This window comes from Camponotus vicinus, unplaced genomic scaffold (assembly GCF_025532165.1).
Source record: "Camponotus vicinus isolate PSW18456_S1 unplaced genomic scaffold, iyCamVici1.0 SCAF_1, whole genome shotgun sequence".
Classification (NCBI taxonomy): domain Eukaryota; kingdom Metazoa; phylum Arthropoda; class Insecta; order Hymenoptera; family Formicidae; genus Camponotus; species Camponotus vicinus.
Window position 1 is genome coordinate 13,605,813 of NW_028141945.1, and position 22,167 is coordinate 13,627,979.

The following is a 22,167-nucleotide window of genomic DNA, read 5'->3' on the forward strand; positions in this document are numbered from 1 at the left end:
TGATGCCTATGTAAATTTTCTTTGATGTAAATTTTCTTATAACTTCATACTTGTATATCTCAGCGAAAAAAAATCATGCAGCAGCAATCAAAAATGGATTTGAAAGGTAAAAACTAGTACTATACGATGCTATTGACAAAAATATTTCAAAAAATTAGGTTCTCCCATAATAAATTCATGAAATTTGCCAAAATTGCCATTTTCGGACTATTTAACTATGAATTACTCGAAAATCTGACATGTTGGGGAAATTCTGCGGCCAGATTCGTTTTCAATATTAAACAAATCTATCAGACTCACCTACTCTGCCTTTTGTAACTGATCCTCGTGTAGCCCTCGTGCAGCCCTGTGTAATACTAAAACTTTATATTTTTAATTTTTATTTGCCAAGAACATATACAAGATTCACGTATGTATTTCAATATTTTTCAGGATATTTATTGCTTATAAACAATATGTCTTACGAATGAAAAAAATATTTTCAAAGATTTTTCTTTTCTTAGAAAAAGATTTTTCTTTCTCTTAAAATACAAATTTATTTCCGGAACAAGATTTCTATTTTCGAGAAAAAGAAAGATTTTCGGTAATCATTGGCGGTGAAGTAGCACCTGGTGCGTTGTTATTTTCAGGGTCTCATAAAAGCGCGTATTGTGATTCAAATTTTACATCGTCGTACCTATTTTAAGGCTGTTAGTAAATACGTTGAGCGCGTAATGTGTTTAACAAGCACTCAAAATTGCCGTTATATAAAATTGTTTGATTTTCATTAGATATCAACATAGTTTTTTCTGATACTTTAAACTTTATAAGTTTCTTGATAACTATTTTATCTAATATATGCTTTTTTTGACAGAATGTCATATATTACTCTTTATTGTAAAAAAAATTGCCTAAGGCAAATGCAGTTTAAATGATCGGTGCGACGACATTCTCACAACATTACCACACGCGGAACCGATAAGCTTTTTCCTATCGGCATTAGCTTATGCAATGTATGCATATTTGTACAAGGTTATGACTATTACTATGAAGACACAATATTAACATTGAAATTTATAAAAAGTCATTTATGTTAACCGAAAGCTAAATTATACATGTTAGTTCAACAAATATTTATAAGTAGAATTTCTATACTTTGTAATATTATATTTTATAAGAAATATATTATATTAAGTACTTCTTGTTTATGTATATTAAAATTATGAGATATTTGAATAAAATAATATACATAATATACATAAAATAATAAACATAAAAAATTATTAAAATTATAATATAAGTTGTAATATATAAGATATCATTATTTTCATATATTGTAAAAAAAGATAGGAGAAAAAAATATATATATAGATGTTAATGTTAAATAAAAATACTGTAACATTGAATAAATAAAAATTAACATTAAATCTTACATCTCATGTAATATTATAAATAATATTAATTCTTTGATATTAATATTATTAATTCTTAATATTTATTTTGTAAAAGAAAAAAACAACAGAAAAGAGTTTCTATGTTAAAACTAAAAAATTAAAATGCAATATTGCCTTATTTACAAGAAAATGCTCGCAATTGTGACTATTTTCTATTTAAATGAAATAGTTTTGACAGAATGTCGTATATTATTGGAACAAGACTTATTTTTCAAAAACTGTTCCATAAATCTTGCTAACAATTTATTAAGATAAAAGATAGAAATAAGAGTAAGTGGAAAAAATAAGAACACAAATAAGAAAGAATAACATCAAACAATTCTCGAAGTTAAAATACCGCTAGATATTGACAGATAAAACACAAGGCTGCTTTTAATTTATATTATAATGTTCAAGTTGCACGTTTTAATAATATTATAAATTGGCTTTGTAGCATCAAATGCTTACAAATCTGTAATATAATGTAAACACAAAACATAAACTATAGAATATGCTAAAAAAATAAGCTAGAAATTAACTACCAATTGATTAAATCTATACAATGTAATTATTTAATTTCTTTCCCTCTCTTCTTTCTTTTTTTTTCTATCTCTTTTTCTTTCTTCTTCTTTTCACCTCTTTTCTCTTTTTCTCTTTTCTATACAATAATTATAGATATACTAAAGTTTCTATGATGACTATATATAATTTTATTCCATTAATAATAATAAAAAAATTTTAATAATAATAAAATATTGATATTTAATAATAAAACAATTGTAATATGTATATATAAATTATATTAACAAAAGAAACAAAAGACAGGTTGACACATAATTTGACTTATGTGTAAATAACAAATAATTTATTTATTTACATATGTAATTTCTTAAGTAATATAAGTAATTTTTTTGTAAAGAAAACTTTTTATTGCCATATACTTACAATGTCGCCAAAATCAGACAATAAAAACGAGACATCGTCGCTTATTATTAATTAATTTGTGACTCTTTAATGACGTATTTTAAGTTCTAAACAGTACAACAGTAATCAACCAACTGACCACGTTGTAACTTTTCGTTCGGAAAATTTTTGCGATAAGCGAAAGTGAATTCAAATTACAATAGCGAGTCATTGGTATATTGCTTCACTATTATACTATGTTTTTTATTATATATTGTAATCCTTAACATTATGATCGTCAATCAACATTGGTCAAATTACATTTATAAAATAAAAATCACATTTATAAAATAAAAAATTATATTGCTTTAACATCATATATCTATGATAAAAATATTTTATAAAATGAGAATTGTCGAAATTTCTAATGACATCATCATAAATTAATGAGATTCAGAGAAGAGAACAAAATTAATTCTATCATTATAGATTCAATCTTAAATTGTGGAATCTCTCACCTTAGCAGAGGACCCGATTCACCCTTAAAGCTAATCCTATTGCAGGCTCTCCTTTTAAACGTGCTCAAAATATCCCGTCTCTTCTGATTGACGGTTTCACCTGTCTCCTCAGCGGAATCTTCACCGCATAAATTTACTGCGACTGTGGTTGCCGGCATCGACGCGTATGCACTAATAATTTTTTCAAGGATGCAGTTGTGAGATGGTAATCGAAGGTTTGTCCTCATGGACCACTTTTTTCAATCTTCTCTTAATTCATTTACAACCAATGTTCCAATTTTTAGGATATCAATTGATAAGATAATTGATAATTAACTGTCATAAAATTATAATAAAATTATAAAAACTTGATAATTTGTTTAGAATTATTTTTTAAATACATGTTTTTAAAATTAGTTAGTTAATTTTTAAAAAATCGATTTATTATTATTTTTTTAATAAACTAGGAATATATTCCTTTGTTCTATATTTCATGATTTCTTTTTTTAATTAAAAATTTCAAAGATTTACAAAATTGTTTTCTATTTAATAATTGTAATATTAATTTAAAGAAAATAACTATGATTGGGAATAAAACTATGTTGATATAATAAAATGTAAAATTTTATATTGTACTTTAAAAAAATTGTAATACATTTAAAATTACTTTTTATATTTATAGAATTTTAATATCTTAAATTATGTAATTAAAAATATAATTGTATTTTAAATTTCATTGAGACATATGTATTTTAATATATTAAATATCTTTTAAATTGACATTGTGTATGTTTTTCTTTCTATATTTAATTTCCATATAATATTGCATATTTCCAAATAAACATCTTTCAAAAATGCAATTTATCTAAAAAATATTTAAATATAATATGAAGTTTATAAATAAGATATTTTTGACATTAAAAATTATTTGATTTGTCGAGAAATGAATGACAGATTTATTTTATCATCCTGCGAAATTTTGGTAAACAAATTCGAGGATTTATGATATTTTATAAATATCTTAAATATCTTATAATACTTTATAAGGTATTTTTAATCATAATTGAATATCGTAATTGAACATTTTAATTAGAAACACCTGTTTGCATATATATATATATATATAAATCCTCATCTATCACAATTCTCTATTTTCCATTATAGTTTTCTTTTGTTGATTTTAAAGATTTTATTATATCTAAATATTTAAATATCCGTAATTTATTATATATGTATGCATATATGTATATATATATATATATATATATATATATATATATATATATATTTATTTATTTATTTATATTTATAAATTTATTTACCTTATTTATATTTTTTAATTAAAACTTATTTTCCCGTAGTTTAACTTAGTCAACATTGTAATTTTTTTATATTGTATATTTTTTATATAAATATTTATATAATAATTGATCAATCCTTTATAATGTGTCGAATGAGTATTTTATCAATCCGATCTTATCACTATATATTTCACGATTGGTTTCATCACTCAAAACACAAACTCATTCAACACGCTGCGGAAATGATAATATTGGAATGTCATATTTAATTATAATCAGATCCTTTTTTTTAACACTTCCAATATATAATATAAGAGTACACGTGTAAATTCGCGAATTTGATCGAGAATCCACGAGAACTATTGATAGTTTGTTCAGAATCGACAGCCGTCATTTTGCGCGCTCGATCGAGACTCTGCCGAGATTGCGGCAAAGTATGATCGCCAAGCGAAAATAAATCGTAAGAGTGCGCGTGGGCGAGCGTGAGCGTGAGCATGTACACGAGCAAGATATGCACGTCATCGCGAAAGAAGGACGTGATGTGACGTGTGGCCGTACGTGTGCGCAAAGCAGATAAGGTTGCGACGCGGTTTTATCAATTTCGATTTTATAAACGCACTTATAACAACAAATATAAATCGACACACAATTTTTGTAAGAAAATTCAAACTAACAAAAAAGCATGTTGTTTTATAAGAAACACAACAATCTCTTTATTGATTTATACTTTTGTTGCTTTGTTATTGGTTGCGTATAATAATAATAATAATTGAAAATTAGCGCGCGCGCAATTAGAAGTTCAAGATATTGAAAACGTAATCGCGGCAATTAGCAATTAGTGATTCGAAAGATTAGAAAGTTAGGGCAATTGAGATTTAGAAATTAACAAGCAATTATATATTTAAAAAATAAACTTGCTTTCCTGTTATCTGGGACTCGACTAATTAACTTATTTGTTTTAGAAAGAATTGTAAAATATTAAAAAAAAATTTTTTAGCGAATTTCGGTCATCGGCATTTACATCACACTAATGCACATTAAAGGCTGCTATATATGAAATATCTAAATACAAAATAACATAATATATAAACACTTTGATGATGAAATAATAACGTATGTTCTGCTCAGAAAATGACAATATATTATGAATAAAATTTAATTATTTAAAATGTTTATGTTATGTTATTTTCTTTCATTTAATAATTTCATGTATAGCAGCCTTTAATGTGCATTAATACAATGTAGTGCAAATGACCGAATGCGATTTGCTATTTTCTCTCTATTTCTAATATAATTTATATAAAGAAGTTTCTAATAATTTACGTAATTTATTCTGTATTTGTGTTGATAAGTTAATATAATGAGTATAAACATCTATTTATTAATCTGTGTTAATAAACATAATATATCGATGCGTAATTATCAATATTTATTGCTTCAATCTTTTTTTATTCTGTTCATCCTTATTTTATATCTAATTTATATTTCTTTGACATTTTCCTTAGACTTTGCGCCGATGTTATCATAAAGGTATAATCATAAAGGACAGATGTGATTAAATAGTCTAAAGAATTAAAATGGTAAAAAAAAGAAGAGCAAGCAAACTGTGGCTATTCTCGTAAGAATCTATTTCGATCTCGCTTGGAAAGTATTCAAAATTGAATAAAGAGTTTCTTGTATAAAGTATATAATAAAATAATCTACAAAATAATTAAGTTATAATTTAAATGATAAATTATATATTATGTAATTTTATTCAGACAATACATATCTCTAAAAAAAACGTTTAAAAAATAAAAGATATCTTATCGTCCTTTGAATGTTTTTAAAATGTTTTTTTGTCTTTTTTGTGCTATCTGAGTGTATTATATAGAAATTATAAAATTTATATATGTGTGCGTGTGTGTGTGTGTAATAAAAAATTACATTATGAATACAAATAATTTAAAAACTACAAAAATAAATACAATTATAAACTTAAAACATTTAAAAATCAAATATAAAATGTATTATAATTGTACTATAAATGTACTAAAATAAATGTACAAATATACAAAAATAGACTTTTTCCCTAATAATATATCTATAATCTAATTGCAAACTTTTTATTTTTTTTTAAATATAGAAATTATTCTAATTATTTTTCGATCATTTTCTTATTCTTTTTATAAATATAAAGAATATAAGAATATATAACAGAAAGAGAACACATAAATGAACATATTCTTTATATATATGTTATTTTATATATATCATTATAAATATATATATATTTATAATATATATATATATATATATATATATATATATATAGATAATTATTTCCCATTGATTATTTACCATTAATTTATAAAATCATTCGCTATAATATAAGAATATTCTTTTATATTAATTGATATATTTCGATTAATTAAAAATTATTTCTTATTATAATATATCTTACATTAATTTATTTGAATTATTCCACTTTTATTTTGTTTTCTTATTTCATTTTTTCATTAATTTATTTAATTATAATTATTTTAAAACACATGTGATATTTACATATATATATTACATGTTATATACATATTGATATACTAATATAATAATATCGCACAATTATATTATGATAGATTACATTTACATACAATTAAAAACATTTTTATCATTCATTAATAATGTTAGAATCTCATATGAATATTTCGATCTCAATCGCAATTTACTTAAATTCTTTGATCAATAGAATTGAGTTTAAATGTAGGGATAAATGTTTTCAATTTATTCCTTTCTTATACTATTATGATCCATAATAATTTCCTCACGCAACTTTATCAGCTTTCGGCATTTCAGTTCCATCGTAAGAAACGCCCTCATGTTAGGATCCTGTACTTTCTCCAAGATGATCTTCTGTAAATCCACATTAGATGTCTCTATTACGTTATTCAATTGCTCCGCATATTGAATCCATACGCAATTCGCACATCCCGACATGCAGCAAGTAGTCGGTTCCGTCAAATCATCAATTGAAATTTCCTTTACAACATCAGTTTGATCTTTGCCATCTTTTTGTATCGACAAATTCCGTTGAATATTGCAGAATAGACCCTTAACAACGGATGGACTCGATCGTGATATAGGATTCATCTGTTTTAGATTTGGAGCAAAACGTATGCTATATGCAGTGTGAAATACCTTGATGTTTCTATTAGTTAGATTAATAAAAAGGAAAAGAATATGCTCTAATGTAAAACAATTTTATATAATTTTTTTTACTGTGTAGTATTATTTAAGTAAAAATGGAAAGAAAAGTCATATATCTCTCTAACCTGTATGTTCGCAAAAGTAAAAGTGCAACACTAGGCACGCACCCCTACTACACGCTACACGCTACACTGGTAGATAAAGGTTGCTACATATGAAGTATCTTATGGCCATTACACATAAAATTCCATAAGCACGTAAGATAATTCCGATTTGTTGATTTTCTTATGCCCGTTTCTACCATCTTCCATCGCCTTAATCTCCAGTTTAGCGAATCTCGTTAAAATTAAACCTAGATTTAATGCTGATTGTTTTCTCTACCAACATTATAGTATAAACGTTTAGCTAAACTTATAACTTATATGTCCTAACAGAGAGAAGACTGAGAGGTGTCATGGCCCGCTTTTAGATGATCCCTGAAAGCGATACGCCCTCTGTGGACCTAAAAAATGTGGACATGAACTACAAAGCCAAAGTCCACGAAAGTTCTCAGAGGGTAACATATAATGTGCACAATTTCTGGTTCTGTTCCGTGCTATGTGCACGAAATGCCGGTAGCACCAGTGCTGTATAGCAAGACGCTTATGTATTATGTATATTAAATAAATTTTTAATAAGTTTTATATGACTTCTCTCTCTCTCTCTCTCTCATATATATATACAGGGTGTTCCATTTTAACTTTGCCATCGAAATATCTCGTAAAGTCTAAAAGATACGAAAAAATGTTTCAGACAAAAGTTGTATGGTTTCGAGGGGGACATAAGATGGTGCCATTAGTTTGACCTTGAAGAGTCACCTGAAGGTCACGTGAAGGTCATCTCCAACTTTTTAAATGGGACACCCTATATGCTTTTGCATATTCTTGTAGCTCATCTCGAGAGCTTTCCAAAACACTATAATTAAGTTAGTTTTCATTAAATACTTTCCGAGTTATGAGGCTTGAAATAATTTCTTAATTTTACATAAACTGTAAAATATCTTGTAAAATATTCATTTTTCGATTATCTTACCTTAATACTTTTATGTACAAAATAATGAGAGGAATCAATTGGTGTAAAGAAAACACATAATTGTTTCGAAAAAAAAAATGTAATTGTTAATTACAAATTTTTATAAATAAACAATTTTAATTAATAAATTAAAATACTACTATAATTTAATATTCTGCGTATATTTTAGCGTATATTTTATAATATATAAAATATTTCGGCAGCGAATTATCAATAACACGGTGTTCGACTTTGGCAATATAAAATGTAAACAGTAGCGCGTTATGTTATGGCTTTGTTATCATTCGCACGGTGACTCTCGACTAATAAAGTAGCGATGAGAAACGCTTTATATATTGTAATTTTTTTACTAAACGCGATTACGATTAGTATCGAAACATAATTTGCTTTAAATATTAATAAAAATTAATTAATTGAAAATTAATTAACGACATGAAACTGTATCGCAACGATAAATCTTTATCGAATCGCAATCATTCATTACTGCGAATAAAAATTGAAACAGGGGATATGTAAAAGGGGATAAGAGAATTAATTACGTTATAATATTTCGATTATTGATGCTTATTATAATATTTCTTTAACAATATTAGGATTAAATATATTTCTATCAATGCTTTAAATTTTTCCAATTAATTTTGTTAATTAAACAATATACAATTTAATCGAGAATCGATTAAATGATAGGAATTCAAATTATTAAATAATCACTTCGATTGTTGCGATCTTTAGGGACAATAATTATTATTTTAATACTTAGAGTCACAGATATATTTCATCCGTGTTACTTTATCGTTCTATCTTAACAATTTAAATATAATTTGGATTATGAGAGAACACGAAGTAAGACAATCGAATTATATATGCAAATAATTAGTATAACGAAAGGCTCCGTGATAAATTGTTTAATAAATGAACAATTTTAATTAATAAATTAAAATACTACTATAATTTAATATTCTGCGTATATTTTAGCGTATATTTTATAATATATAAAATATTTCGGCAGCGAATTATCAATAACACGGTGTTCGACTTTGGCAATATAAAATGTAAACAGTAGCGCGCTATGTTACGGCTTTGTCATCATTCGCACGGTGACTCTCGAGTAATAAAGTAGCGATGAGAAACGCTTTATATATTGTAATTTTTTTACTAAATACGATTACGATTAGTATTGAAACATAATTTGCTTTAAATATTAATAAAAATTAATTAATTGAAAATTAATTAACGACATGAAACTGTATCGCAACGATAAATCTTTATCGAATCGCAATCATTCATTATTGTGAATAAAAATTGAAACAGGGGATACATAAAAGAGGATAAGTGAATTAATTATGTTATGACTTTTCGATCATATTTATGCTTATTATAATGATATTTCCTTAACAATATTAGAATTAAATATATTTCGACCAATGCTTTAAATATTCTCAATCCTTGTTAATTAAACAATATACAATTAAATCGAGAATCGATAAAATAATAAGAAGGGAGGGAACACGAAATAAAACAATCGAATTGTAAATGCAAATAATTAGCATAACGAAAGACTTCATGAAGAGTAGTTTAATAAATAATCAATCAATCTTAATCAATAAATTAAAATACTTCTATAATTTAATATTCCTCGCGCAAATATTTTATATTACAGAAAATATTTCGGCAACGAGAGAATTATCAATAACACCGTGTTTGATAACAGTATCGCGCTATTGTTAATATGTTACATGGCTTTATTATCATTCGCATAGTGACCTTGAGTAGTGACGTGGGAGATGTTTCACATATTATCAAATTCTTTCTTTACATAGTCAACCTTGGCGATATAAACAGTACCGCGGTAATGTTTCTGACTTACAATCATTCGCTCAGTGGCTCTTGAGCAGTGAAGTAGTGATGTGAGACGTATCATATATTATCAAATTCTTTCTCTGAACACAATTGCAAGTGCAACGAGGAACTTTTCGTGAATGAGTGTAAGTGCAACGAGGAATTCAAATGAGTGCAACGAGGATTGAAGTGCCACGAGGAAAAAGCGAAGAAAGCAAAAGAAAAAAAGGAGGTTTTGGAAATGGATGGACCAATGAGATATGATGTAAGTCATTAATATAAATTATTTATCACATTCATTATTTATTATATTGTTGCGTCCCCGCGTCCCGTCTCGCTGTATTCGTCACCCGTTGAATTCTTTCGAAGAAGATCGTTTCCGCGCGCGTTGTCAAGACATTGTTATAAACAACGACTGTCAAAGAGTCTGAGCCCAGCTGTCAAGTTGTGCGAACGCGCGTTTATTTGTGATCCATTTTACGATTATTCTGAATTCTTATATGTTATTCGAGGTTTATTAAAATTCTTGTGCACCTTAAATCGCGTTATTATTTACGAGTGCACGAACGTTAGCGTATGCCGATTGTGTCGCGCGCATTCGATATATATTGTTCCGTGGACGTAATAATATATAAATTATTTATCATTAGTATATATTCAAAATATACATATTTCACGTTTCGTTTTATTTCTTTGATAGTGATTCAATAGTGATTTTAAATTGTAACATATATAATACATATACTTATAAAAAATATTCCATTTTATTTTAAAATAATTAAAACATTTATAAAATTGTTTATTAATTAATATTTTCAGATACTTCTTATATTTTATAAAACATTTCATATTAATATATTTATTTAAATATTTCATGTATAAAAAAATGAAAATTTTTTTATTTATCATATTTTTAAAAGTTTATATCTATAAGAAATATAAATTATTTTGTAATTACGCGATTTATAACATTAAAATATATCTATTTAAAAGTAAAAATTAATTGCGCGCAATAATTAGTTTTAAATCAATTATTTTGAACATTGCTTTATATAATAGATTTTCTTTTATCTTTTATATTTTTATTTATCGTTTATATTTGCGAATTTAAATTTATGTACTATATTACAAAATAAATTTCAAATTATGTATTATATTATATATAAAATTATATATAATATAACCCTCCCATGGGGTACACCTTGTCGCGGTGGGAGGGCTTAGTACTTGGATGGTGCCTTGAGGTTTATCTTAAATTTTTCTATTTATGATAAATTTTAAGGTGCCTGAATGGGAAGCTAAGTACTCTTTCGTGTCGTCGGTGCCGTCAACGTGCCGCGCAAGTGCTTCGTTACCGCGTTTTCGCATTGTAGTATTCTCGCGTCGTCGCGTTTTCGCGGAACTTTTGGACTTTTTCATATAAAATCCCAATTTCATTTATTGTCACGAATCTCTACTTCCGATGCCAACTAACTGGAATGTTTCGAGTTTGCACACATTGCAACGTACACTCGCGCTTCGTGCTTCGTCAAGTGATTCGGCCCGAATTAGTTAGAACTCGATCGATTGCTCGGAATGGTCGTTAACGAGTCCCTTCTCTTTGCTCGTCTACAGCCACACGCACTGCGTGTGTTAACCCTGTCGAGGAGTCGAGTGGATTCCCCTAGACACGATTTTCGCTCGGTAAAAGGGGTTGTCTCCCCATTTTCTAAATTGCTGAATGTTAGCATTTAAAAAATGTGGGTATCCTCTTCTTTTGCCGTCTACCAGCCTGGTGTAGCATATAGCAACCGCGGGAGGCATAATATGTCCGGGCGGAGCACCTGAAATCGTGCTTAGCGGGTCCAGGTTCGATACGAGATAGGATAATTATGCGCGAAAAAGAGTTGGTGAACTTCATTTTCCTCTATTTCTGTCAATCGTTTCGTCTTCTTTCTGGTTTGGGCTTAGTCCTTGCTCGTTGTATTGTTGCATTCCCGATCTGTTGACTCGAAGCTGATTCTCGTAAGTGAAATGGAATTTTCGCTCGTACTGAAACCGGGAGTGCCGTTCAAAGTATATACATATTAAGTATATACATCGCGCGACCAAATGGAAAATTTTTTATCGTACCGAAATAGTGTGGACACCGTTAAGTATCGCGCGTAAAATAGCGGAAATAGCGATATAAAAATATCGCTCGCGAGTGCGGGAGTGTCGTTAAAAGTATCGCGCGCCAACAACATGAGAGGAGGAGGAGGCTTGGGAGAGGCATCTTACATCGGCGGAGCAACCTGATGGTGAATATCTATTATTTATATATTAATTGTTATAAATCGTTAACTTGTTATAAACGAACAATAATTCGATCTTATTATTTAAATGAATTAAAGAGAAAGATTTTTATAAAAGTCATATAAAATTTTCTATTTAAAAAGCAGTTTCAAAAATTTATAAAATTTTTCCATACGTGTTTATCTGCTTATTATTTTACACATCGGATATAAAATTCCGCGCGATAAAAATTTTTTTAAATATTAATTGCATTTTGTGAGCATTATTATAAATGAATTTTATATTTGTATGTTACAGATAACTAGCTTCGATAACAACAACTCTGCTGTTGCGCATCAGTGCCGGTGAGTGAAAAAAACTTTTATTTAACTTTAAGGTAACGGATTCGTAGAGATTGCAGATGTAGATGTAGATGTAGATTGTAGATTGTAGATTGTAAATAAATCCGTTGCCTTAAAATGGATGAGTTAGGATGGATTAAATTAAATAACTTAAATTAAATTAATTAAATTAAATTAAATAATTTTAATAAGTTCTTTCGAACTTGCTTTGCGTCTATTCCAAAAATATATTGAAATATTAATTAAAAAAAGAAGAGATCAAGAAAAGATTTTTTGTAAAGATTTTGTCTAATTTATTAAATAAAGGACACGGATTAACAATTATCAATTTTATCAATTTTTGATGCTAATTTATTCTTATAATACGCACTTATCTTCTAATTGTTCATAGCTCACCCATCGTAGAATTTGTTTGAAGATATTATTTTTAAACTTTACTTTAACTTAATATAAAGCCAAATGAAATATTGATTAATTAATTAAATAATTTGTAATATGATAAATACACACATTAATTTTATATTTTATTATAAAATATAATTTATAGAAATTTGTAGTAATTTGGCTTTATTTCAGTTAAAATAAAGTTATATTTAATATTTAACGAACGATCGTGAAATCGAACGATCGTTACTAAAGAATGAGCGTAAATATTTCACGCTCTTTTGCCGGTAATTATCCAGCAAAAGAAGGAGTAATTATCTCCTTCTTCGATCTCTGATTAGAGATCGAGAAAGAAAGTGGCCAGGATCAACGAAAGGTACACTGAAAAAAAGGCTTGGTTATAATAATCCAAACTTGATAAATGTTACCCACCGCTGTGGTGAAATAGTTTCAACTAAACGTATAGGTGATTAAGACGAAATTATTTAATTATTTTTATTATTTAGTGAACTCAATTAAACGTAAAATATTTATAACTATTTTTGGAAAATGTTTATAACTATTACTAAATATTTTGTTATTATTATCATACTTGATGATAAAAACTAAATATTTCAAAAAATGCATTACTAAATGCATCTTATAGATTTACCCAGAATTTTTTTTTCAGTGTAGGTTCAACTGGCCTGAAAAGTACGGTTAATGTACGCGGTTAGGGCACGCGGTTAGGGCACGTGACTAAAATATATACATGATTAGGTGAGGTGATGATTAGAGATAGGTTCCTCAAATCTCGAATAATTTTAGTTAATCAGGAAGTAGGGTTGTTAAGGTTATTAAGTAAAATCATTAGAATTCTTCTATTAATATTAGGGTTGTTAGGGCTCTTAAGATCATTAGAATTCTGTAATAGTAGGATTGTTAGAGCTATTAAAATTATTAGAGTCCTTTAATAGTAGGGTTGTTAGGGCTATTAAGTAAGATTCATTCTTTCTTTTAATATTCCAATAATCCTAGGGGCAAATTAAAATTATTTTAATTAAGTTGAATTTATTTTTAAAAACGTAAAAATAAATATAACATGTTTTAAAAATAAAAATGTTTTAAAAGTGAAATTTAAATTATCAAAATTATCTTCAGAAATATTAAAGAAATTGCATAATTATTAACGTTTAAGAAATCTTAACATGTTATATTTTATTTTAAAACTTAAAAATATATGTGTATTAAATCAAATATAACATTAAATCCAAATGTTAATGCTATCAATATCAAATTATTATATCGATCTTATTAAATATTTGAATAAATGGAATATTATTATTTGATATTGATAGCATCATAAATTTGTAAATTGTAAATTGTAAATTATAAATAGTTATAATTGTATTTTAATTATAATCTAACATTGATATTTTAATTGTAAAATACAATACAATTATGACTATAATTATATTATATGAAATTGTATTTACGATTGTAAATTCTTATGTAAATTACACGAAAAATTATCGAAAGTATACGTATAATGATTACATAATAGTAATTAACATAATAGTAATTCATTAAATTAAAGTATTTGTTTCTGTAGTATATATTTTTGGAATATTCATAAAAGAGTAACTGTTTGTATTTTCATGTCAAAGAGTCATTAATAAATTCGGAAAATTTTTATATAAAATGTAAAAAATTCGATGCTAAATTAATGATTAAATATAAGCATTATAAAATTTGACGAACGCCTTCGTTACAGAATCGCGAGTCAATTTATTATAAATTTAATGTTATGCTTTCCGTTAGCTTTATTTATTTATGAATTCCATATCGCGCGGAACTGAACATTCTTAAAATAAATTATTAAATTATAATTGCGAAAATACCGTGTTCTTTCCGCGTTCTCTTCGCGTCCTTATAGAAGATTACCATTTTAACAGAAGAATTTTATTGCTATCCCTCTCGTCAGATAATATTCCTAAATATTGCTAATTAAATATAAAGAAATGTCGAATAAGAGAGTGAAGATTCGATGTGATAAGTCAACGATTAAATATTAGCTTCACAAAATTTAACGATCACCTTCGATATTATAGAATCGCGAGTTAATTATTATGAATTTAATTATTTGTTTTTTCAGTTATACAGGGTGTCATGAAAGTGATCATAATTTGAAAAAATTAAGGTAGATTGGCTCAAAGTTAGAAGAAAAGTTTTGTACAGTTATGCAATATTCGCAATAATTAACGAGAAATAAATTAAAGAAAATCGACCAATGCGCGTGGCTAGAAGTGCGTAGCGGTGAAGGCGGTCTCACTGTAACATAATGGCGGCGCGCGGCGAAACGGTGATTGAGGAGGGGAGGAGCGATGAGTGTGTAGGCGCGCGGCGAAGGCTCTTCCCCTCTCCAATCACTGCTTTGCCGTGCGCCACCATTATGTTACAATGAGACCGCCTTCACCGCCACGCACTTCTAGCCACGCGCATTGGCCGATTTTCTTTAATTTATTTCTCGTTAATTATTGCGAATATTGCATAACTGTACAAGACTTTTCTTCTAATTTTGAGCCAATCTACCTTAATTTTTTAAAGTCATGCTCACTTTCATGACACCCTGTATAATAATTTATATTGCGTCTTGTTATTATTTTTGTCTATTCATATGCGATGCGAGAAAGTTTAATATTGCAATTTTTTTTTAAATTCCGTTATATATATACATATAGGTATATATAACATATATAATGTATATTTTTATAAAATATGTATTATATGTATTATATATTTTATTTTATTATATATTTATTATATCATACGTTATTTTTTGCATATATTTAAAGTGTAATGCGAAATTTTTATTAGTCATAATGTTAAAATTTAATATTATATTTATAAAATAAAATAAAATTTTTTCTACGTATAAATAATCTTACTTATTTAAGAGAAAAAATTGGAAACTAAAAATTAAATATCTGTAAACGTTAAATTTAAATGCTTTCGGAATGTCAAGGTTTGCTCACAATTTGCTGACAATTTGCCGTTAAACTTCCCTGCGCAGATCTTGATCGGTTTTTGCTGACAGTTTGATATCAAACATATTAGCAAGCTTTGCTCGGATTTTGCCACCAATTTGCTGTCAGATTATGTCAGCAAAGTTTGCTTACAATTTGTCGTCAATTTGCCGTTAGATTACATGCGCGCAGATCTTGCTTGATTTTTGCCGACAATTTGATGTTAAGCATATTAGCAAGCTTTGCTCTCTTTTTGCTGCCAATTTGCTGTCAGGTTTTGCCAACAAGCTTTACTCGGTTTTTGCCGCCAATTTGCTATCAAAATTTGTAATAGCAACACTTATACGCAAATTGTGGCCTTTTTGATGACAAGAATTTGTAGCAAGCCCTTGACAAAATCTGTTCGAGCAGACTTGGCTGACTGGGAATGTTACCCATACAGCACCGAAAGATTGCAAAAACGTTGAAATGTCCGCCCTCAGAAATATTACAATGTAAGATTGTAGTAATGTTACGGTGCAACGTATTTGCAATATTAAAACGCGTTTTGCTATTGCAAATGCAGACCGTTTTAAATTTAATAAATAAACTTTGAAAATATAAAGAAATCTTTAAGAAAGATAGGAAAAAAAACATTTACCGCCTTTGAAAAAAAATATCTATTAGTGTTTTTTATCAAATGTGTCTTATTAAATATTTATCTCAATAATATACATACAATTATTTTACATACACTCGGTACCAGAATATTTTAATACGTGCAATAAATGAATTATTTCCCATTTACCGATTCAATGAAGAAAAATCTGTTTAATATTCTGAATCCCAACGTGGGATCTAGATTATTAAACAAATTATTTGTTTAATAATCTAGATCCCTTATTAGGATTCAGAATATTAAATAAATCAAGTCAGTTTATCAGAAATTTAACTGACACAAGACAAAAAATATAATTACTACATTAGTCCTTTGTAGGCTTTATATCCACTTTAGATGAAAATTCGAATACGAGTTAGTTAAGTTTGGTGTCGCCACATAGCGGCAAGTAAAGAAACACATGTTATACATTTTCGCTATGTTAAAATGTTGCTGCAACATTGCCAAAGTAATATTACAAAATAATGTCTCTGCAATATTTCTGCAGCATTACACTGCTATGTGCAATGTTGTAACATTGCAGCAATGTTGATGCAAGCTTCTGTGCTGTATGGGTAGCTATATTAAAATGGAACATATGAATTCTTTATATTTTATATAAAGGAAGAGACTTAAAATATTTTGCAACATCTACATTTTTCGAGTCTTAATTATAAAAACTTCAGAAGAATCAGTGATTAATTTGACAAATTCTGTACATGTATTAATAATTAAATTTTTAAATAATGAAAAAAATGATTGATAAATATCAAAGATCAGTTTACTGCTAATTAAGAAGATTGATAGAAATACGGTTAAAAATATTTTTATCCCACAGCAGGTATTTTGTGTTTTGTAAATAAAAAGATATAAATATGACAATGAATATAGAAAAATATTTATTTCATCTTTGAATATTACAGTATCTTTCGCGATTGAATAATTTATTTACTATCAATTTACATACATAAGTATCTTGTTATATTAGCATTGGTGCTATCGGCATTTCGTGCACATAGCACGAAACAAAATCCAGAAACTGTGCACATTGAAGCATTGAAGTATATCTTTAATCTTATTTGTTACTCTTTGTAAACTTTATATAATTCTCATAACTAAACTTAATACGAGAAAGATAGCGCATCGCACATCGCGTAACGGTAAACGAACGAATTAACAGATCCTTGCGTGCTCGCGCGAAACTTTGACGTCCTTAAAAATATTTCTTTAAATTGTTAAAGTGTAAGGAAAGTATTTCATACATGTTTTGTGCAGTGTTTAAGCATTGAAGAAATGTGGATGAAGAGTTTCTAAGTCAATCAATCATTGAAGTGTATAGGAAGCGTATTGGAGTGCTTCATTTACATTTTATGGAGCGTTTAGGAAGTGTAAATGAAGAGTTTCTAAAATGTCAATCATTGAATGTACGGGAAGCGTATTGGAGTGCTTCGTTTATATTTTATGGAGCGTTTAGGAAGTGTAAATGAAGAGTTCCTAAAATGTCAATCATTGAAGTGTGCGGGAAGCGTATTAGAGTGCTTCGTTCACATTTTATGGAGCATTTAGGAAGTGTAAATGAAGAGTTCCTAAAATGTCAATCATTGAAGTGTGCGGAAAGCGTATCGGAGTGCTTCGTTCACATTTTATGGAGCGTTTGGGAAACGTAAAGGAAAACATGAAATATTAAAGCGTAAGGGAAGCGTAACGGAATGCTTCGTACACACTTTATGGAGCGTTCGAGAAATATGCATGAAGATTTAAAATCGCGAAGAGTTAATGGGAAGTCAATGAAGCTTCTAAGAAGCATTTATTCTGTTCGTTTACGCTTCTTTGACACTTCGAGAAGCGTTTAATTTTCACTAGGGCAGAATTTAAACAACGTTAATTATAATTAATAATTATTTTTAACGTTGTTTATAAATTCTCTTTTTCTTTTATTTAAGTTTTATTTTATATTTTCGTTATTCGAAGATGACAATATTCTCTTTCTCTTCTATTTAACGAATCTCCCTGAATGTCCAACGAATCTCTATGAATCACGAATCGCAAATTACGAATCGCGCATAGTCTGGCGTTAGCTTTACAATTACAACTAAAATTTTTGTACGTGCAAAGACCTTAAGAATCGTCCCGATTGCGCACATTCGCGATCGAACACACTACACATGTCGCCAGTGCCTAGAGTTATCAACACTATTGACCAACCAAAGGTCCTTATTTTCAACTGGCCAATAAGCATTGTGTCTATTGGGTCTCACTCGTCTCTAATGGCGTTTTCAAATGGTAGGGTTTAATCGCTCCGGAGTAGTTTAGTAGACGTCATTGACCAATCATAGGCCGGTATTCATAGTCCGATCTTATATTTGAGATCGTCTTAAGTTCGAGCTTGAAATGCTACGCAGCCATTTGATTGGTTGAATGAGGTCTTAAGTCAACCTCGGACCAGACTTAAGACAATCTTAAATATAAGATCGGACTATGAATACCGGCCATAGCCATTCTTCTGAAAAATGTTCATCTACAAATTAATCACAAACGATTAAAGAAAACTCAAAAGTTAAAATGGGAGTGCCGATAAGTTTTCGGAACCTCCTATTGTTTGTTTCTTCGCATTGTATGAATGCCTTAAGGCCATCACAAACAAAATTGCATAGCTGCATATGCATAACATAAGACCATATGGACCAATGGGCATCGAGTATTATGTTATGTAAGTCAATATGGCGATTTAATACTCCATGCTCATTGGTTCATATGGTCTTATGCTATGCATATGCAGCTATGCAATTTTGTGTGTGATGGTCTTTAAGATGGAAGCACATAAAATTGCAGGAGCACATAACCATAAGCATAAGAAAATTGATTGGTTTATTTTCTTATGCATATATTTGTGGACCAATCAATTTCCTTATGCTTATGGTTATGCGCCTATGCAATTTTATATGCTTTCACCTTAAGGGCTATCGCACACAAATTGCATAAGCTGCATACACATAGCATAAGACCCTATGGACCAATGAGTATCGAGCATGTGACTCAATGCTCGATGCTCATTGGTCCATAAGATCTGCTATGTATATGCAGCTTATACAATTTGTGTGCGATAGGTCTAAGGGCCATCACACACGAAATTGCATAGCTGCATATGCATAACATAAGACCATATGGATCAATGAGCATCGAGTATTAAGTCGCCATATTGACTTACATAACATAATTCTCGATGCTCATTGGTTCATATGGTCTTATGCTATGCACACAGATATCTATACTATAACTAGATCGCTAACTCCCATTGATTTTGTACATAAAATATGTCCCCGAAAACCATGTAATATGGCGGTCGCGCATGCGTAATATTGGTGGAAAACTAATATGGTGGACACTTGTAGCCAGCTAATATTTAAGTTCCCTGGCAAAAATGAGACGTTTGTTTGGCGTTTACATGAACGTTTGTGGAAGTTCGTCGAGAGTTTAAAAACGATTAGTAAAGAGTTTGTAGAACAAAAATTGCAACACTGCAGCGTTTAAAAGACGTTTGTACGTTATAGCGTAATCGTAAACGTTTGAAAAGTCTGAGTAAACTCTGTACACGAAGATGTATCAACGTTTACTGAACGTACTCTGAAAAATGTTACCTCAGCATTGCAAAACTTTCATGTAATATTATATAAAGAGTTTGTAGAACAAAAATTGCAACACTGCAGCGTTTGATAAGCATTCAAAACCCAACAGCGTTATGTAAGTGCTCTTACAAAGTTTGAAAAGCATATAAACTCTCAGAAAACCCTCACTCAACGGTTGTTAACGCTTTATAAAGTTTCTTATTTTCGCCAGGATTTTCACCTTAAAACTTGTACTTTTTACATTACAAACTTTTAATTTTGTAATAAAATAAATATAAATATATATATAAATGTTATATACATATACTTTTAATCTTTATATATTTTTAATCTTCTATATATATTTTTAATCTTGATTTTAATTATATCATATACCTTTTAAATATATTTTGATATATTTTATCTTTAAAGGCTGTAATAAATTTTAATTAAAAATGAAGAACATTATATATTATTTAAAAATAACTTATATTCAACTGTAAGTTTATACCACAGACTTCTATATATACTAGACTGCTAACTCCTTATATATAAGACGGCTTCGATTTTATGTACAAATCACAGATAGGTATATAAAGGTATTCTATTCTGCGCATGCGCTCTGCGATAACGCATGTTTATATGTATATACATACGCAAGCTAGGTTAAGTATATGATATATATCTATATCGATGGTATCTGCGCATGTGCAGAATAAGTCACGTTAGTACATAAAATGTGAGGACATTTTATATAAGCAAAATATGGGGAGTTAGCAGTCTAGTTATATTAGAAGTCTGTGGTTTATACACAAATTACATACTTATGTACATTGTGCATAACATCAACCAATCACAAACGTGACTGCTGTCCACTAACGTTACGCATGCGTGAGAATTTAGTACATAAATTTCATGGACATGTATTTGACGCAAGTTAGCGGTCTAGTATATAGTATAGATGTCTATGACTATGGCCGGTATTCATAGTCATTGTCTTAAGTCTGGTCCGAGGTTGACTTAAGACCTCAGGTCCGAATTCATAGTCGTTTCTCAAATCTTAAGACTAGAGAATTTCTTAAATCTATCCTAATACGACCATTTCATTGGTTGAGTTATCCTATTGAACCAATGAAATGGTCGCATTAGGATAGATTTAAGAAATTCTCTAGTCTTAAGATTTGAGAAACGACTATGAATTCGGACCTCATTCAACCAATCAAATGGCTGCGTAGCATTTCAAGTTCGAACTTAAGACGATCTCAAATATAAGATCGGACTATGAATACCGGCCTATGCATATGCAGCTATGCAATTTTGTGTGTGATGGCCTTTATAACGTTTTCGACTTGTCGGGTTCAATCGCTCCGGGGTAGTTTACTAGACGTTATTGACCAATGACAGTCATTCTTCTGATGAATATATGGTTACATTCTTCAAAAGAAAGGCTGTGATTGGTCAATAACGTTTAATAAACTACCTTGGAGCGATTGAACCCGACAAGTCGATAACGCTATTAATTCCGCCAATAGAATTGCCATAATAGATCAAACACATTTTACATTAAACAGAGAAAAAGAGAAAGATTATATCGACAAAAATATTATTAAAAGAAAAAATATTAATAAAAAGTGGTTACAAAGATAAGAATCAACAAACTGATAGTTATAAGGCAAACAAAGCGTTTATGGTCGACGCAAAAACACGAAAAATAT

The 22,167-nt window shown here is 28.7% G+C and overlaps 2 protein-coding genes and 1 long non-coding RNA gene across 5 annotated transcripts in view; 1 reads left to right on the top strand and 2 right to left on the bottom strand.

The window, feature by feature from the left end:
* Positions 1-4,627, bottom strand: part of LOC145976102 (G protein-activated inward rectifier potassium channel 3-like) — a 32,345-nt gene extending 27,718 nt beyond the window's left edge. For both annotated transcript variants that reach the window (XM_083107066.1, XM_083107056.1), the window contains exons 1-2: positions 4,135-4,627; positions 2,834-3,148 (exon numbers count right to left, since the gene is read on the bottom strand). In XM_083107066.1, the coding sequence (XP_082963192.1) occupies positions 2,834-3,060 (227 nt within the window). In that variant the 5' untranslated portion in view covers positions 3,061-3,148; positions 4,135-4,627. The remainder of the gene's footprint in view (positions 1-2,833; positions 3,149-4,134) is intronic.
* Positions 4,628-6,601: 1,974 nt separating this feature from the next.
* LOC145968525 (oxidoreductase-like domain-containing protein 1) lies at positions 6,602-7,743 on the bottom strand. Of its 2 annotated transcripts, none has more exons than XM_083094076.1 (2): positions 7,422-7,743; positions 6,602-7,297 (listed from the first exon to the last, which is right to left on the bottom strand). In XM_083094076.1, the coding sequence occupies exon 2, from the start codon at positions 7,237-7,239 to the stop codon at positions 6,874-6,876; it is 366 nt and encodes a 121-aa protein (XP_082950202.1). In that variant the 5' UTR covers positions 7,240-7,297; positions 7,422-7,743; the 3' UTR covers positions 6,602-6,873. The 2 variants fall into 2 exon arrangements, with proteins under 2 accessions (XP_082950202.1, XP_082950194.1); XM_083094068.1 differs by having other exon boundaries at positions 6,603-7,239.
* Positions 6,699-7,979, top strand: LOC145968537 (uncharacterized). Its single transcript, XR_014437777.1, has 2 exons — positions 6,699-7,262; positions 7,731-7,979. It is a non-coding gene; the product is annotated as an uncharacterized LOC145968537 (long non-coding RNA).
* Positions 7,980-22,167: the final 14,188 nt, after the last annotated feature.

Excerpts from the sequence above, each read along its gene's own strand:
- LOC145968525 (XM_083094076.1), bottom strand. The coding sequence starts at position 7,239 with ATGAATCCTATATCACGATCGAGTCCATCCGTTGTTAAGGGTCTATTC.